At 41.8% G+C, this 15,797-nt stretch overlaps 1 protein-coding gene across 1 annotated transcript in view; it reads right to left on the bottom strand.

The window, feature by feature from the left end:
• LOC133657450 (L-threonine ammonia-lyase) overlaps positions 1–15,797 on the bottom strand; it is a 42,236-nt gene that overhangs the window by 14,599 nt on the left and 11,840 nt on the right. The window contains exon 4 of the mRNA XM_062058794.1: positions 3,594–3,835. Coding sequence (XP_061914778.1) covers positions 3,594–3,835 — 242 coding nt within the window. The remainder of the gene's footprint in view (positions 1–3,593; positions 3,836–15,797) is intronic.

Raw genomic sequence — 15,797 nt, 5'->3', positions numbered from 1 at the left:
TCGCGGGCCGGATGGAACCTGTTCACGGGCCTGATCCAGCCCGTGGGCCGCATGGTTGATATCCCGATCTAGAATAAACTTTCACAAGCTCCGAGGCGAGAACGCAGATGTCAATACAATGCGCTGCTAACTGTAGGTTCTCAACGTTAGCGCTTATAATAGCCATTGCTAATACTTGGTTAATATTCAGGTCACAAAATGTAAACGGGGTATTGTTGGCAGTTTTTGGATGGTTATTTAGAGGGCATTAATGGCGGAATAAACAAAATAGACGCAATGAAGTCATGGCTTCCATTGGTTCCATTGTAAGCAGACTTTTATTTACGTTTATTTACTAGTTAGAATGCATTTAAAAAAAGACGTGTGTTCTTGTCTCTCATAAGGATTGTGAGTGATAGACGAAATTCCAAAAAAGTGCATTTCCCCTTTAAGGAATAGACTGTGTTAGACTTGACTGAAGGGTAAAAGCCACGTTTTAGGAAATTTGCTTTTGCATTCATAATGTTACGTTTGACGACAACATCCAATTCCCCTCATCAGTCTGGTCAGATGTGAGGTCTGCATATGTCAAGCTATAATTAAATGTGTCTGAAGTAAATATTACAGGGAAAAGCAGACCACCAATTCCTACAATCACTGCAGTCCATAATTAAGGCATCAAGAAACATGTGTGAGAAAACCCAGCAGGACCACTGCAGTATGAAAACTGCACAACAAAACATAAAAGGCCCTACTGGAAACTGGTGTGTAACGTGTGTTATGCTAAAAGCTAACACTTGTACAGTAAGGGCCTGATTTACTAAGATCTAAATAACTTGTGCTAAACAGCATGAGCAATCTATAAAATAGTGTGTACTATCTGTGGGCGTGTTACGTGTGATTTACTAAGACTGCACATGCAATTGTACAGTAATGTGGTGCAGACCATTGGCGTTGTTAGGCCTATTTTAGGGGGGCTCAAGCCCCCCTAAAATGTTCTAAAGCCCCCCTAAATAATTTGGTGTTAAAAAAAAAAAAAAAAAAAAATTGATTTTTTTTTTTTTTACAAATACATGCCGACATATTCATTATAAAGTGGCCCGAATATGAGTTTGAATAAATAATCATATAACCTGTCATTATTCACTCAGCTTCCCCTCATTTCATAGCGTAAGGTAGAGAGCCCCTTTAGTGCGCCGGTATCCAATCCATTCCACTTGTTCATATAGAAAATGCCCACATCACTCAAAATCCAGTCCACATTTTCTCTGTGACCTTGCTTGCGGTCCTTGGACTTGTTCATATAGAAAATGCCCACATCACTCAAAATCCAGTTTGCATTTTCTCTGCGACCTTGCTTGCGGTCCTGCAGGTGTACGAAGCACATTAGCACACAGCACTGCAGAACAAGAACCTTGTGTCTGCAATTGTAAATAATTTAGTTTTTAAATTTTGTGTTTCTTGTAGAATCAATATAAGGTAATATAAATTAGCCTATTGTTAAAATTATTAAAAAAACATCATTAAATATATTTGTTTTATTGTATTGTTACATTAATAGCTGTTGTATTATTATAGGATACTTGTTAAACATTTCATAGGATTTTCAGAGGGTGGAAAAACCAAGACATTTAATATAAAGTTTAAAATGAATAAATACATAAAAAGAAAAAGGAAAACATTTGTTAAAAGCCATCGTCCCGGGGAGCATTTAATTTCGTCCCGTGCATTTTTTTTTATACCGTCCCCGGGATGACGGCACTACATTAATCCCAAACCATGGAAGTTACATTTTATTGTTTGCATTATTTGTTTCAGCATCGCACTTTGAAGATGGTCCATCAGCTCTTTGACAGCTTTGGCTCTTTTTCAGATCAGCAGACGGACTCTAAGTCTGTCTTATTTACAGTATATATAAAAGTTTGTCATTTCTATTCAGACTTCCATATATATTTAATTTCCTTAACGGCTTGCCATAATATATATATATATATAAATATATTATATACAAGCCAAATTATCCCGATCCAGATATTACTTTAATTCAAGTAATTAAGTAATATTTCCAGGGCTTGAATTTACAACCATTTTAGTCACATATGTGCCCAAAATGTAATCTGTGCAACTTCAAAATATTTGGGAACCATCAATTATTGTATTGTGAGCTAAAGTGGTGGCATTAGCCTCTATGTTGTGAATGAATAACATAGAGGCTAATGCCATGACTTTCATTGTGTTTCAGCGTATCTTGAAGGATCATGCAAGTAATTGTTTCTCGTTGATGCTGTAAACAAAATGTCACTGTGCAAACCCATGTTTGTTGTTGTACTGAACACAGATTGAAAATAAACCCACTGAAATAATAATAATAACAATGATTAATTTCTAAGTCTGTGTTAGCCGTTTGTGAAGTTTTGTGCTCGTGCGCTACGTTCGCTCGCATCCTGTGCATCTCCTGGGGGCTAAGCCCCACCTGTCCTTAAAAGCTAGTGACGCCCCTGGTGCAGACCCCCTATTTTAAATGAGGATTTTGCGTGTACTATACGGGTCATCACCACGGAGACACTCTCATTTATGTTATCATGCCTGTAGCGTTTTGCAGTTTTTTTAAACACACAGGAGACATCTACCACTTTTTATGGGCATTTTAGAAGCAATTCTGCAGTGAATCTACTGTACATTGACATTTTTTTTATTATTGCTAAAGGTGCGCTCATTGGAGAGAGGCTTCACTTATTGCGCTCAAGAAGTTGAAAAATGCTACTTAAAGAAGTTGTTTTCATATAAGATATATTTTAATAATACATATTTTATGTGGAAAAAAACGAACGTCATTTAATAATACTAAAAGACACCAAAACGCATCATTTGAATTTGTTTTAAGTTAATGTTAAAGTACCAATGATTGTCACACACACAATAAGTGTGGTGAAATTTGTCCTCTGCATTTGACCCATCCCCTTGTTCACCCCCTGGGAGGTGAGGGGAGCAGTGAGCAGCAGCAGTGGCCACGCCCGGGAATCATTTTTGGTGATTTAACCCCCAATTCCAACCCTTGATGCTGAGTGCCAAGCAGGGAGGTAATGGATACCATTTTTATAGTCTTTGGTATGACTCGGCCGGGGTTTGAACTCACAACCTACCGTTCTCAAATGATAAAATTGTATTACTGAATAGACAAAGTGTCTAATATTTTTTATTTTTGACCATCCAAAATGTTGACACACACACGTAGGACGGAGGATTCTCGTTTGTGTGTGCAGCGCGAGAGCAGATCCTGCAGCCGTGTGTGGTGTTTTCACTTTGCAGGTCCTTCTGAAGCATTCCAAATACAAAGAGTGTTGATAAATCACGTTTCGCGTGCTAAATAATTGTATTTGTAACTTCTCCTCGCAGTATTGTGGGTGTTTTGATGATCAGCATATATTTTGCATATTAATGACGACAAAGACGCAAAATGGATTGCATGCCTTATTCTGCTCACTTAACAGACGCAATCTACTTTGCACACGTTTAGTAGATCAGCTTTGCGTGTGCTATCAAGTTGGCACATGTTTTAGTACACGCAAACCTTTAGTAGATCAGGCCTGAAGTGTAGTAAAATGTTGACTGACTCTTCAAGGTAGAGGTATCCATTGTTTGCGGCCAAATGGCGGGCGTGGTTCTGTGAATCATGACCGGTGCTGCCGTAGGAGATGACCATGGCGCCGTAGTCTCTGTAGATCCGAAGACGAGGTGAGGAGCAACATGAGGGCATGATGGCAAACACGGGGATCTTCAGCTCCACTGCATGATGGGCCACAGCCATGGAGAAGTTACAGTCGGTGGCAACAATCACACCTTTTCTCTGCTGCTCCTGCAAATACATGGAACAACTCAAAGGTCAACTTATTATTTTTTTATTGCATCCACACATCGCTGGTGACTGTCTTTCAGTCTTTCTAATACAGTAAATACTGTGTATTTCATATGTAATACAGAGCAGGGATTCCATAATCTATCAGGATGTGTTGTTTTTTGCAACTCTCAGTGGTCACATTAATTCATCAAATTAAGCAAATGACAAGAGTACAGTTGTTGAAGGATTCAGACGTGTTTGTTTGTGGATACTTTCTACTTCTACCTGGGAGACTTTGTATCTAAAAGTAATATTTAAATATAGTTATTAGATACTTGTTTAAATTAACAAATTATGTATTTTAGACTGCAATATTGTTCAATTAAGGAATTTTTTTTACAAAAGTCTAACTTGTGTGCTTAGCTGTCGTGTAGCTGCGAGCTACTAATAGCCCATAGCCTACCATGTTTACCTTTTGTAAATGACTTCACTAAAGTACAAGAAAAGACCAAACTTTTGTGTTTATTGGAGGACATTTAGATGTTGACTGGCTGTGCATCTTTGCATAAGTAAACGCACTGCAGAACTGTTATTATCGGAGCTTATATCGGATATTTTTGATGTAAGCCGATATCGTCTGTAACTTGTTTTTTAATTTTTTGCTGATATCGGAACGATATCAATATCAGAGTGGGATACCCCTACTTTTTACATAAAGCATTTAACTTCTTGTCATACAAAATATAACAAAATCCACCAAACATCATCTGTTTGGAAGGTTGACAGTGTGCCATGTTTCATGAAAAATGTCTACAAGATCTTCAGTTGGACACAAATAACAGTGGTGTGCCGTCAGGGCCAGCAAGGCCTTCGCTGCTGGCCTAACATAACCAGAAATCATGATCATAGTTACAGATACAATTATTTTTTAATTTACTTTCCCTAAATATCTAAAAATATTCATATTCTTTTCTTCTTAAGCTCCTTCCAGTGCTGTTGTTTTTAGTTTTAGTTTGTATTCAATCAGAATTCAGCTAGTTTATGTTGCCATGCTGTACCAAATCTGCCCGAAGCCTTCAGAATCAACAATGTCTGTGCGCTGTAAGTGAACGGGGACATACAGGTGATAGATAATTGCGATAGCCAATCAGATCACGAGGTATTGTCAGGAAGGCCTTTAGATGGCCTAAGGTTGAACGTGACATTTACGCGTCCTGTGATTGGATACTCATCGGGACCGTTAGCGGATGAATTTGAGAACACATAGAGTTGAGAGACAGTTGTGATAGCCAATCAGATCACAAGTTGTTGACAGTAGCCTATCCAAGTAGCCTGATGTTAACGAGACTGTGATTGGATACTCACTTGTCACTCCGAAGGGAGTATCCATTCACAAGTTTCAATTTAGCTGGAAGTGGTAAGTGTTGTGCCGTAGCAGACTGGGATAGCAGAGAAAGAGAACAAAACATTGTTTAGGTGGCAGATATATATTTGCAAGGCCATTATCAAGAAGGATATTTAAAGAGAGCTCAGCTGTTCTTGCGATAAAAATGTGATGAAAATGGGGAAATGCCCGCCATTTCCAATTGAATAAACCGACAACGAGGGGTACCGCTGGCTCATACGGCGTCAAATAGGTCCTATAAATTGTGAGTTCAAATATTTTATTTTTTCACTTTTAATATGTTATTTGCAATATTAATTTTGACAGTACCACATAAGATATGTTTTAATTGCTGATGCAGGTTTATTGACTTTTAAATGCGCCAGAAAATAACCCGTTTTGTACACTGTCGATGTGATTCAATCCCCAGTAGTGCGTAAATGTGTTTCTGTATAGTATTTCTCCAGCAATGATCATGTGGTGACATAAATTATGGTATTTTGAGAGGTAATCATTGAAGTCGGACATCACTGAAGGCCTAGGTGGGAAACGCACGGCCCGCCACTGACAAATAGAGATTCATTCACAATTGAAGTTAAAAAGTGGCTTTGGAGCAATCAAAGCTGCTCACACGGTCACTAAGATGGGCATTATGTTTGACACATCAACCTAATGTGTATTATATTTATCCATGAGAGCATTTTTTATTGTAAATTGTGAGGTGTGTCTGTTAAAATCATGGTTGTTTTTACAAATGATGACAGATGTGAACAAAAGCATGTATTGTCTTTGTGTGATGATGTAAATGAGGTGTGGTTGTATTGTATATTAAGTATGTGTCCATGAAAGGGCATTTTATGACTTTTTTCTTAATACTTGTGTATGATTTTATTGTCATAATTTTATTGCATGATTTTTGTATCCCTTTAATTTAGGTAGCCAGGGACTGCAGATGGAAATTAGCTATTTAGCTATAATCTGGTACAGAACATATCTGTCTTTGAGCTTAATGTTTCTGTACATTGTCCCTTCAAATAAAGACTAAACTAAAACCGGTCAATCCTTGCTTCCTGGGGAAGATCTTCCCTGGCAAGCAATTGGTACTCCAGTACTTGTACCCGGAGGCTGGTCAGGTCCAATCGCAGCTGCGGCAGACTTTTTTTTGGGGGGGCGTGGCCTCCAGCTCCGGCTGAATACCGGGAGTTTGTCGGGAGAAAATCTCTGTCGGGAGGTTGTCGGGAGAGGCGCTGAATATCGGGATTCTCCCGCTAAAAACGGGAGGGTTGGCAAGTATGCACCTGCTACAATCAGTATTTTAGCATGCGAACATTAACATGCTAGCTTTTTAGCTAGTTAAGCAGATATATATACACCTCAGTGTCATATATTTTGGCATTTCACTAATGCTAACTGAAGGCCTGTTATCACAGTACTGTTAGCATGATAGCTATTTTTTAGCTCATTTTGCACATATTTTTTTGCCACTTCACTCTATCTGGCCAGCGTGGTAAAAGTTAGTATTTCAGTTCTGCTTTGGCTCTTCAGCATTTACACGAAATTTCACGAAAATTGCATTTTCTATTTTTTTGAAAAACATGTATGAATTGGTCTAGTTTCAAAGGTGAAATATCAAAATGGCCCCCGCATCCTTTAATTTGACAGTCTGTGGGCCTGAGTAAAAAACTTTGGGCAGTAGATAAGTTTTTCCTCTCAGATTGACACTGGAGATGCAGGGGCGGATTAAGAAATTTTGGCCCCCTGGGCCTGACATGGTCTTGGCCCCTCAACCCCCCGCGCGTGTGGGCGCACACACACGCACGCACTATGCAAGAAATACTGTATACTGTGAACAGACATGCACACTGTACTGTACAGAAGAGTGCACATACTGCACACACACTATTAGGTATACCACACAGACACTGACAAGCACAGGTTTCACACAGACACAGGGGGAGGGGATAAATGGCCTAAAAATAAACATTTTTGAAAATGATTACGCCCACTTCAGTGATGGTGCATTGGGTCATTTGAGAGATATTATGTATTGGAAGTTGGTAGCTATCATGAAATAAACCCCCCAACCCACCCAAAAAACTAAATCGGACATGATTTTTGCCCCCTTTTCCTCCCTTCTATCATTAAAAATAAAATAATATCTTAGGAAAACACATTGGCATAACGGCAGCTGTGCAGCAAATTGAGGCTCAAAGTCTGTATCTATTTGTGGTTAAGCTTGAGGAGAAGGAGAAAGGTAAAATGATAACATGCATCGGAGAGCACCACAAAGAAAGGTGTAGGCCAGTTCATGGTACAAGGGCTGCATGCAGGTCAAGATAGCCCATTTCCAAGAATGCTATAGTGGCTGGACAGGCACTGGACATGTCCTGAACTCAGTGTCAGACGTGGCTGCCGAATACTTGGATGAAGTGAAGCAGCTGACAGATCTCATGCTGCCCCATCTGAAGACTGTCCTGGCCAGGCAGAGGATGGATGAGGAGACCTTCCCAATGGACCCTGTCAGTGAACAGGCTAGTAACATTGATGGCACCCCTGTGCACAACATTGGGATGGAGAGACAATGTGGCAAGGTGGACTACAAACTGAAGAAGTTGGGCACACTGAACGCAGTCAATAGGTCAATAATTTTACAGAAGAGCCAGGAGCTTCAGAGGTTTCAAGGCAGCAGCACAAGCAAAAAGGGAGGTTGAACTCAACTGGAGTAAATTCATGAAGGCAAAATTCGAGAGTAGGGCAGATGAGAAACAAGAGATGGCTCAAAGAAAGGAGAGTAAGAGACTAGACATGCTGGACACACTGAAATCTTTTGATGGCCCCTTCACGATAGTGGGGAAGTTGAAAAGTTCCTTGTGGATGAAAGTCTGCACAAGAATGCAAAGCTGCAGAGAATGAAGCTTGAGGTTCAGTTTGCCAGAGAAAGCACCAAGCTTCTGCCTAAAGTCAATCCTATCTTCACAATCCAGGTGACACTTCCCAGAAATGGCAAAAGTGCAATTCTCCAAGTCATAATGGATACTTAGAATTTTATGGTGGTGGTAAGTATTCATGAAAACAGGTAGCCTAACATTAGTGAATGGGTGAATTCTGGAAATAACCTAAAAATCTTACACAGTGCACCTTTAAGCAAGGGGTTTCTTTCGTGCTTTCAATTTTGCAAAATCATCCACCACATCATTGAAGTCCAACTCTCTTGTCAGCTCACTCTCAATTGCCATTAGAGATAACGCATTTAATCTTTTCTGAGTCATTCTTGTGCGCAGCTCATTTTTTACTCTTGACAAAAGAGAGAATGAGCGTTCTCCCTCACAGTTACTGACCGGTAGAGTGAGAAAAATCTGTAGCGCAATGTATGTATTAGGAAACGTAGGCTGTAGTCCAAAATGTATTATTGTTTTGAGCAGTCCTGAAGGGGTCCTCTCCTCATCAGTGTTGTTGAGCTGTATAAAAGATTTGAACTGTATAAGCTCCTGTCCAAGACTTTCATTGAGGTCAGATGGGTATGATTCAGTGAGAATCTTGGCCTTGTGAAGGACTGAAGCATTGGACTCTGTATCCAAAGAGAAAAGGACACTGAACAAATTGTTCAGATGTTTGTAGGCCTCCAGACGGTGATTAAGGCTTGAACTCAGTTGATCAATAGAGGCAATAAATGTCTCTATTTGAAACAGTTGCCTTCCCTCAAGCACAACATCTGGGGATGCTGATTCATCAGCAAACTTTTTACGTTTCCTCGTCCGTTCAGCCCTGTAAGATGGGGTGCCACCCAACATGTTTAAGGCTTTCTGCTCAAAATTATCAAATAGATCTCTTTGGGAGAGAACAAAGGTGCGCAGAGATTCCAGCAATCTAACTGCTGTACCAAGGTCCATGTCTGCTTTTTGAAGTTGCAGACTTGTGGCCTGAAATCTGGACAGAACAGTGTCCCAAAAGCCTGCCATGAAGGCCATCTCAAGTGAATCCAGCTTCCGCACTAGACTGTCAGCTTCAGTTCGTGTGTCTCGTTTCTCTGTGTCATCAGTGGAAATAACCTGTAGTGCTGCTTTTATTTTACTGTAGTTCTGCCACAGTGCTTTGGTAGATTCTGCATGGCAACTCCAACGCGTGTTGGATAAAGCTTTAAGTGTGAGATCTATGTTGGAATTGCCAAATACCCTGTCCCATCGGTGTGTGGATGCAGTTGTGAAGTTGTAAATAGACTGAATCAAGTCAAAATACTTAGAGACTTCATTTCCACATCTGTCAATGCTGTTGACTCCCACCAAATTCAAAGAGTGAGCTGCACATGGAATATAGTGTATTAATGGGTTGCTTTTCTTTAAGTGAGCCTGCAACCCATTATACCTCCCTGACATGTTGCTGGCATTATCATAAGCCTGCCCCCTGCAATTTGACAGCTCTAACCCTAGATTTTCCAACACAGACATGACACAGTTAGCCAAACTTTCACCTGTATGGCTAGTAATGGGCTCAAAACCCACAAAGCGTTCAACAACACTGCCCTCTTTGCTAACAAAACGGAATATGAATGTCAATTGGTCCACATGAGATAAATCTGGGGTTGAATCCACAATGATAGAGTAGTATTTGCTTGCTTGCAGTTCATCTGCTATAGCCTGTTTGGTTTTTGCACCCATCAATTCAATGAATTCCTCACAAATGGTGGAGGACAGATATGAGGTATTACCTCGACCCATCTGCCCAAACTTTCTGATGTGATCCTTTAGAAAGGGATCAAATTCAGCCAGGACCTCCAGAATACCAAGGTAGTTCCCATTGAGAGGAGACCCTAACGATTCATTTTTACCCCTAAATGCAAGGCCCCTTTCTGCAAGGAATTTAATGACTGCAACAACTCTTTGTAACACCTGCCTCCAATAGCTGCTCTCTGCCTGAAACTGTTTGAACAGGTCTGCATCAACTGTGGCACCTTTGGCGCGGTTCAAGACTGCTTGCATGCAGGTTATGTGCTCAGCACTTCGCTCATGTTCACCAAATCTTTCTGAGTGTTTCCAATCACAATAGCCTGTCACAAAAGAATGCGTTTTTGGGGAAAACAGTTTGCATGCAAAGCAGTAAACATTACCAGTAGAGGGAGAGTACATCAGCCACTCTCTTTGTACTCGTTGTCCATTGGGCAAGTGTGAAGTAAAATGTTCATTGTTTAGGCATCGGGTTTTGCCTCCTAGCCCACTGTTCCTCACAGAAGCTGGATAATGGCTGTGACGGTTGTGAAATGATTTTGCACCTCTTTGAATAAGAACTTCCTTCATTGACTCAGTGAGGGTCTCAGCCCATTTAGCGGGATCACTAGGTAGAGTTGTCACTGTAGATGGTGTTGAAGAAAGATTCAGCTCATTTTCTATGCTGTCCAGAGGTGCAGTGACCTCACATTCATCCGAGCAACTGGCTACTGCTGAATTGGTTGAATCATAAGCATCAGAAGCATTTGGTTCAGTGTCTACACTTGTAGTGGTCTCAGGATCTTGGGAGCTACATGCTAGCTCAGGTGCATTGCTAACCTTAGCTGAATTTGCAGTAGCATTTATAGAATTGCTTTCAGCAGATGTCTTTGTACTGAAGAAGCTGGAGATATTTGGAACACTCTCAAGTAAAACTGATTCCTTTTTTTTCTTTTCTTGCTGAATTTTTTTTCTAGCTCCTCCACTTAAACGTTTATGATCCATATTTCCCTTCTTTCTTTGCACATTGGCTCTTTGCCTATCACAACAGATAAACCAACTATGTGTGTGTGTGTGTGTGTGTGTGTGTGTGTGTGTGTGTGAGTTTGTTTGTGTGTTTATGATCGGTGCTGCTTCCTTCAAGTGTGTGAGGTGATTTAGAAAACTAGCAACCCAGCATCAACACTCCAAAGCAGAGAATAACAGCTTACTAGCATAGACAATTGAGAGCAGAGAATCAACTGATTCGTCTGATAGACAGCAGGAGAGCAGAGTGGTCAGTGATGATCGAATCAAGAAAATGTCTAAATGGCAAGGGAACAGACTGATTTGTACTGAGGAGAAAGAGAGAGAGAGCCAATTACAGTGAAATATATTCCAAAAGAGCCAAGTGACTAGCTGAAGGCAGGGACAAATGCCTTGGAGTGACCAACAAGAGTGCAAAGTACCAAATGGCAAAATGTGGAAAGACCAACAGGCAGATCTGCTTTTACCTCTTATCTTCACAACCAAAAAGTTGCTAAATGATGTTTTCAGTCGCTAGCCAGGTATGGCCAAAAGACGCGAAATCTAGCGGCAAAGTCGGTCAATCACACTGACAGTGAAACAAATATTTTGAAAAGATAATAATTGTACACCTTTGTGCACTTTAGTCTTCTATCTAAATATTTTCACAAAGGACACCAAGGCAGCTTGCTAGCTATGATGGGAGCAACAATGTCTGATAGACAGCAGGAGAGCAGAGTGGTCAGTGATGATCCAATCAAGAAAATGTCTAAATGGCAAGGGAACAGACTGATTTGTACTGAGGAGAAAGAGAGAGCCAAGTACAGTTAAATATATTCCAGAGCCAAGTGACTAACTGAAGGCAAAGACAACAGCCAGATACCTTAGCAGAGACCAACAAGAATTCAAAGTACCTAATAGCAAGATGGCGAGACCAACACAATAAATTGTATTAGGATTTAATTTATTAACGTTAATCTTAACAGCCAAAAAGTTGCTGAATAATGTTTGTAGTCGCTAGCCAGGTATGCCCAAAACAAGAGTCGCTAAACCTAGCAGCAAAGTTGCTTAATTGCAACACACTCTAGGATTCAGGGGAATTAAGGATAATAAAGATATTAATTGTACAACTTTTTGTACTTTTTTTCTAGTTTTTTGAGTCGCCAGCCATGTATGGCCAAAAGTAGCTAATTGAATGCCAACGTTGCTTAATCGCCAACACACTGGGACTCACTGAAGGACTGACTGAATAAAAAAGATAATTAAGATAATTGTGTACTTTTCTCTTCTGATATTTTCTCTAAGGACCCCAAGCTATCTGCAAGCAGCAATAATGTCTGACAGACAGGAGAGCAGAGTGGTCAGTGATGAATGGCAAGGGAACAGGCTGATTTGTACTGAGGAGAAAGAGAGAGAGAGAGCCAATTACAGTGAAATATATTCCAAAAGAGCCAAGTGACTAGCTGAAGGCAGGGACAAATGCCTTGGAGTGACCAAGAAGAGTGCAAAGTACCAAATGGCAAAATGTGGGAAGACCAACAGGAAGATCTGCTTTTACCACTTATCTTCACAACCAAAAAGTCGCTAAATGATGTTTTTAGTCGCTAGCCAGGTATGGCCAAAAGACGCGAAATCTAGCGGCAAAGTCGGTCAATCACACAGTGAAACAAATAATTTTAAAAAGATAGTAATCGTACAATGTCTTGTACTTTTGTCTTCTTTCTTAATATTTCTCAAAGGACACCAAAATGTCGCTATCTGCAGGCAGCTTGCTAGCTATGATGGCAGCAACAATGTACCTTAGAGTGACTGACCAACAAGAGCTCAAAGTACCTAATGGCAAAATGTGGAGAGACAGACACAATAAATTGCATTAAGATGAAGAGAACTGTTGCTATTATTAATCTTAACATCAACCAGAAAGTCGCTAAATGTCACCAGCCAGGTATGGCCAAAAGTCGCTTAATTGGCCACACACAGTAACAGAGAAACTAACAAAAAAAAGATCATAAAGATAATAGTTGTACAACTGTGTGTACTTTTGTCTTCTTTCTAAATATTTTCCCAAAGGACACCAAAATGTTGCTATCTGCAGGCGGGAGCGTGCCTATGTTCCCCGGGTCCTATGTTCCCCGGGTCCTATGTTCCCCGGTTGTTCCTGGGTCTTTGTATGCGACCGGGGAACTTAGGACCCTTTTTCTAAAAAAGGGTCCTATGTTCCCTGCATTGTATCTGGCGAAATTGCGAAATTGTGCCCTGACCAAAACCATCCCTAAACCTAACCTGTCACAGGGCGTTGTGGAGCACTTTTTTTTGGCGAAATTGTGCCCTGACCAAAACTATCCCTAAACCTAACCTGTCACAGGGCGTTGTGGAGCACTTTTTTGGCGAAATTGTGCCCTGACCAAAACCATCCCTAAACCTAACCTGTCACAGGGCGTGCGGCAGCAGATAGAGCAACTCAAACGCGAACTTCCTTCCTTCGACAACTTAAACGCGTCTCTGTCATGCGTGTCTGCGTGCGTCTTACTTAGTCGCGCATTGGAAGCAGCGGGGAACATAGAACCCTTTTCTGGAAAAAGTGTTGTACGTTCCCCGCAGCGGGGAACATAGAACCCTTTTTTTTAAAAAGGGTCCTTAGTTCCCCGGTAGAGGGGAACATAGGACCCGGGTAACATAGGGACGGGGAACATAGGGATGACCCGCTGCAGGCAGCTTGCTAGCTATGATGGCAGCAACGATGTCTGCCAGACAGGAGAGAGTGGTCAGTGACGATCGAATCGAGAAAATGACAAAATGGGTCAAAGACCAAAAAGTTATTAACTGACAGCAGTGACAAATGTCAGACTGTAAACTTTCTCGAAAGAAAAGGACAAAATGGGAAGATGCTGATAATAACAGCAAAATGGAAAATATAAGAATTTCCAAGTAATGCTCAACTCAAGTGTGTGTGTGTGTGTGTGTGCGCGCGTTAAACTTCTTGTTGAATGATTTCAAATTATCTCTGAGTCTGAACTGAGGGAAAGGAAACCAAATTTTGAGCAGTCTCTCACGAGTTCAAAATACCAAATGAGGAGATTCTAAAAGAACAGACCGGTTTATGAAAGACTTGATGGGGGAGGGGCACAGCTAAGAATACTTGAGTGAGATTCTGTGATCCAAATTCGAGATAGAGCTTTTTGATAATGATAATTTGTCAGAGTAAGGTTGTGTAATCAAAATTTGAGAATGAGCTTTGTCAATCAATCAAGAATATTTGCATTAAGTTCTGTGATCAAAATTCAGAAACAACCTTTAATAATTGATAAAGAATATGTGAGTGAGGTTGTGTGATCCATCCAATTTGAGAATTAGCTTTGATAATAATGATTGAGAGCCTCTGGCCCTCTGTGGATCATGGCCGCGGGGCCAATTTTGCCTGGCCCCTTGGGGCCTCTGTGGGTCGTGGCCGCGGGGCCAAGTTGGCCTGGCCCCTTGGGGCCTCTGACCCTCTATGGATCGGGGCCAAGTTGGCCTGACCCCTCGGGGCCTCTGGCCCTCTATGGATCATGGCCGCGGGGCCAAGTTGGCCTGACCCCTTAGGACCTCAGGCCCTCTGTGGGTCGCGGCCGCGGGGCCAAGTTGACCTGGCCCCTTGGGGCCTCTTACCCTCTATGGATCGTGGCCGCGGGGCCAAGTTGACCTGGCCCCTTGGGGCCTCTGGCCTTCTGTGGCTCGCGGCCGCGGGGCCAAGTTGGCCTGGCCCTTTGGGGCCTCTGGCCTTCTGTGGGTCGTGGCCGCGGGGCCAAGTTGGCCTGGCCCCTTGGGGCCTCTGACCGTCTATGGATCGTGGCCGCGGGGCCAAGTTGACCTGGCCCCCTGGGGCCTCTGACCCTCTATGGATCGTGGCCGCGGGGCCAAGTTGGCCTGGCCCCTTGGGGCCTCTGACCGTCTATGGATCATGGCCGCGGGGCCATGTTGGCCTGGCCCCTTGGGGCCTCTGGCCCTCTGTGGGTCGCGGCCGCGGGGCCAAGTTGACCTGGCCCCTTGGGGCCTCTTACCCTCTATGGATCATGGCCGCGGGGCCAAGTTGGCCTGGCCCCTTGGGGCTTAAGATTATTATTTTTGCAAAAGTAGTTTTGCTTGGGTCGCGGCCGCGGGGCCAAGTTGGCCTGGCCCCTTGGGGCCTCTGGCCCCCTGGGCCTGGGCCCGGTAGGCCCGGTCATTAATCCACCTATGTGGAGATGTATGATTCAGACTGGGAATTGTTTTGGCTCACATTGTTTGCAGAAGAGTATGGAGGCTTTTAAGAGTGAAAAAAAGTCTCAATACTAAACTGGCGGATTACACATAGGGCCTGATGTACTAATATCCCAAATAGCAAGTGCAAACTGATAAATTGCACACAACGCAAACATGCACTGGTGCAATTGGATTTAAATTAAGATTGTGCTGTCACAATGGTGACAGTCATTTCCTCCACATCCAAGGCAGCTTGCTCCAACACAACTATAGTCTGCGCTAAATTTTCTGGGCTGTATAGAAGCACTCCAAGGAGTTTTTCCATAGGAGATATGGTATGTTCCTTTTGGTGTCTGCTGGTTCTGAACCAATCTTAAGTCATCCAGCAGCTCAAAACTGAAATGGCTGGATAGACGATATGTCTACTATCTTTATTTCTGACGGTCCAAATATGGTAAAACACACATGAAGGATTCACTCTCTATCATCATTGCATTGTTCGCTTCCTTCTCTTATGCGTATATATATATATATATATATATATATATATATATATATATATATATATATATATATATATATATATATATATATATATATATATATATATATATATATATATATATATCATACTTGCCAACCCTCCCGTTTTTTAGCGGGAGAATCCCGG

This window comes from Entelurus aequoreus, linkage group LG09 (genome assembly GCF_033978785.1).
Source record: "Entelurus aequoreus isolate RoL-2023_Sb linkage group LG09, RoL_Eaeq_v1.1, whole genome shotgun sequence".
Classification (NCBI taxonomy): Eukaryota; Metazoa; Chordata; class Actinopteri; order Syngnathiformes; family Syngnathidae; genus Entelurus; species Entelurus aequoreus.
Note: the sequence above shows the minus strand (reverse complement) of the source record. Positions and strands in the feature narration are given on the sequence as shown.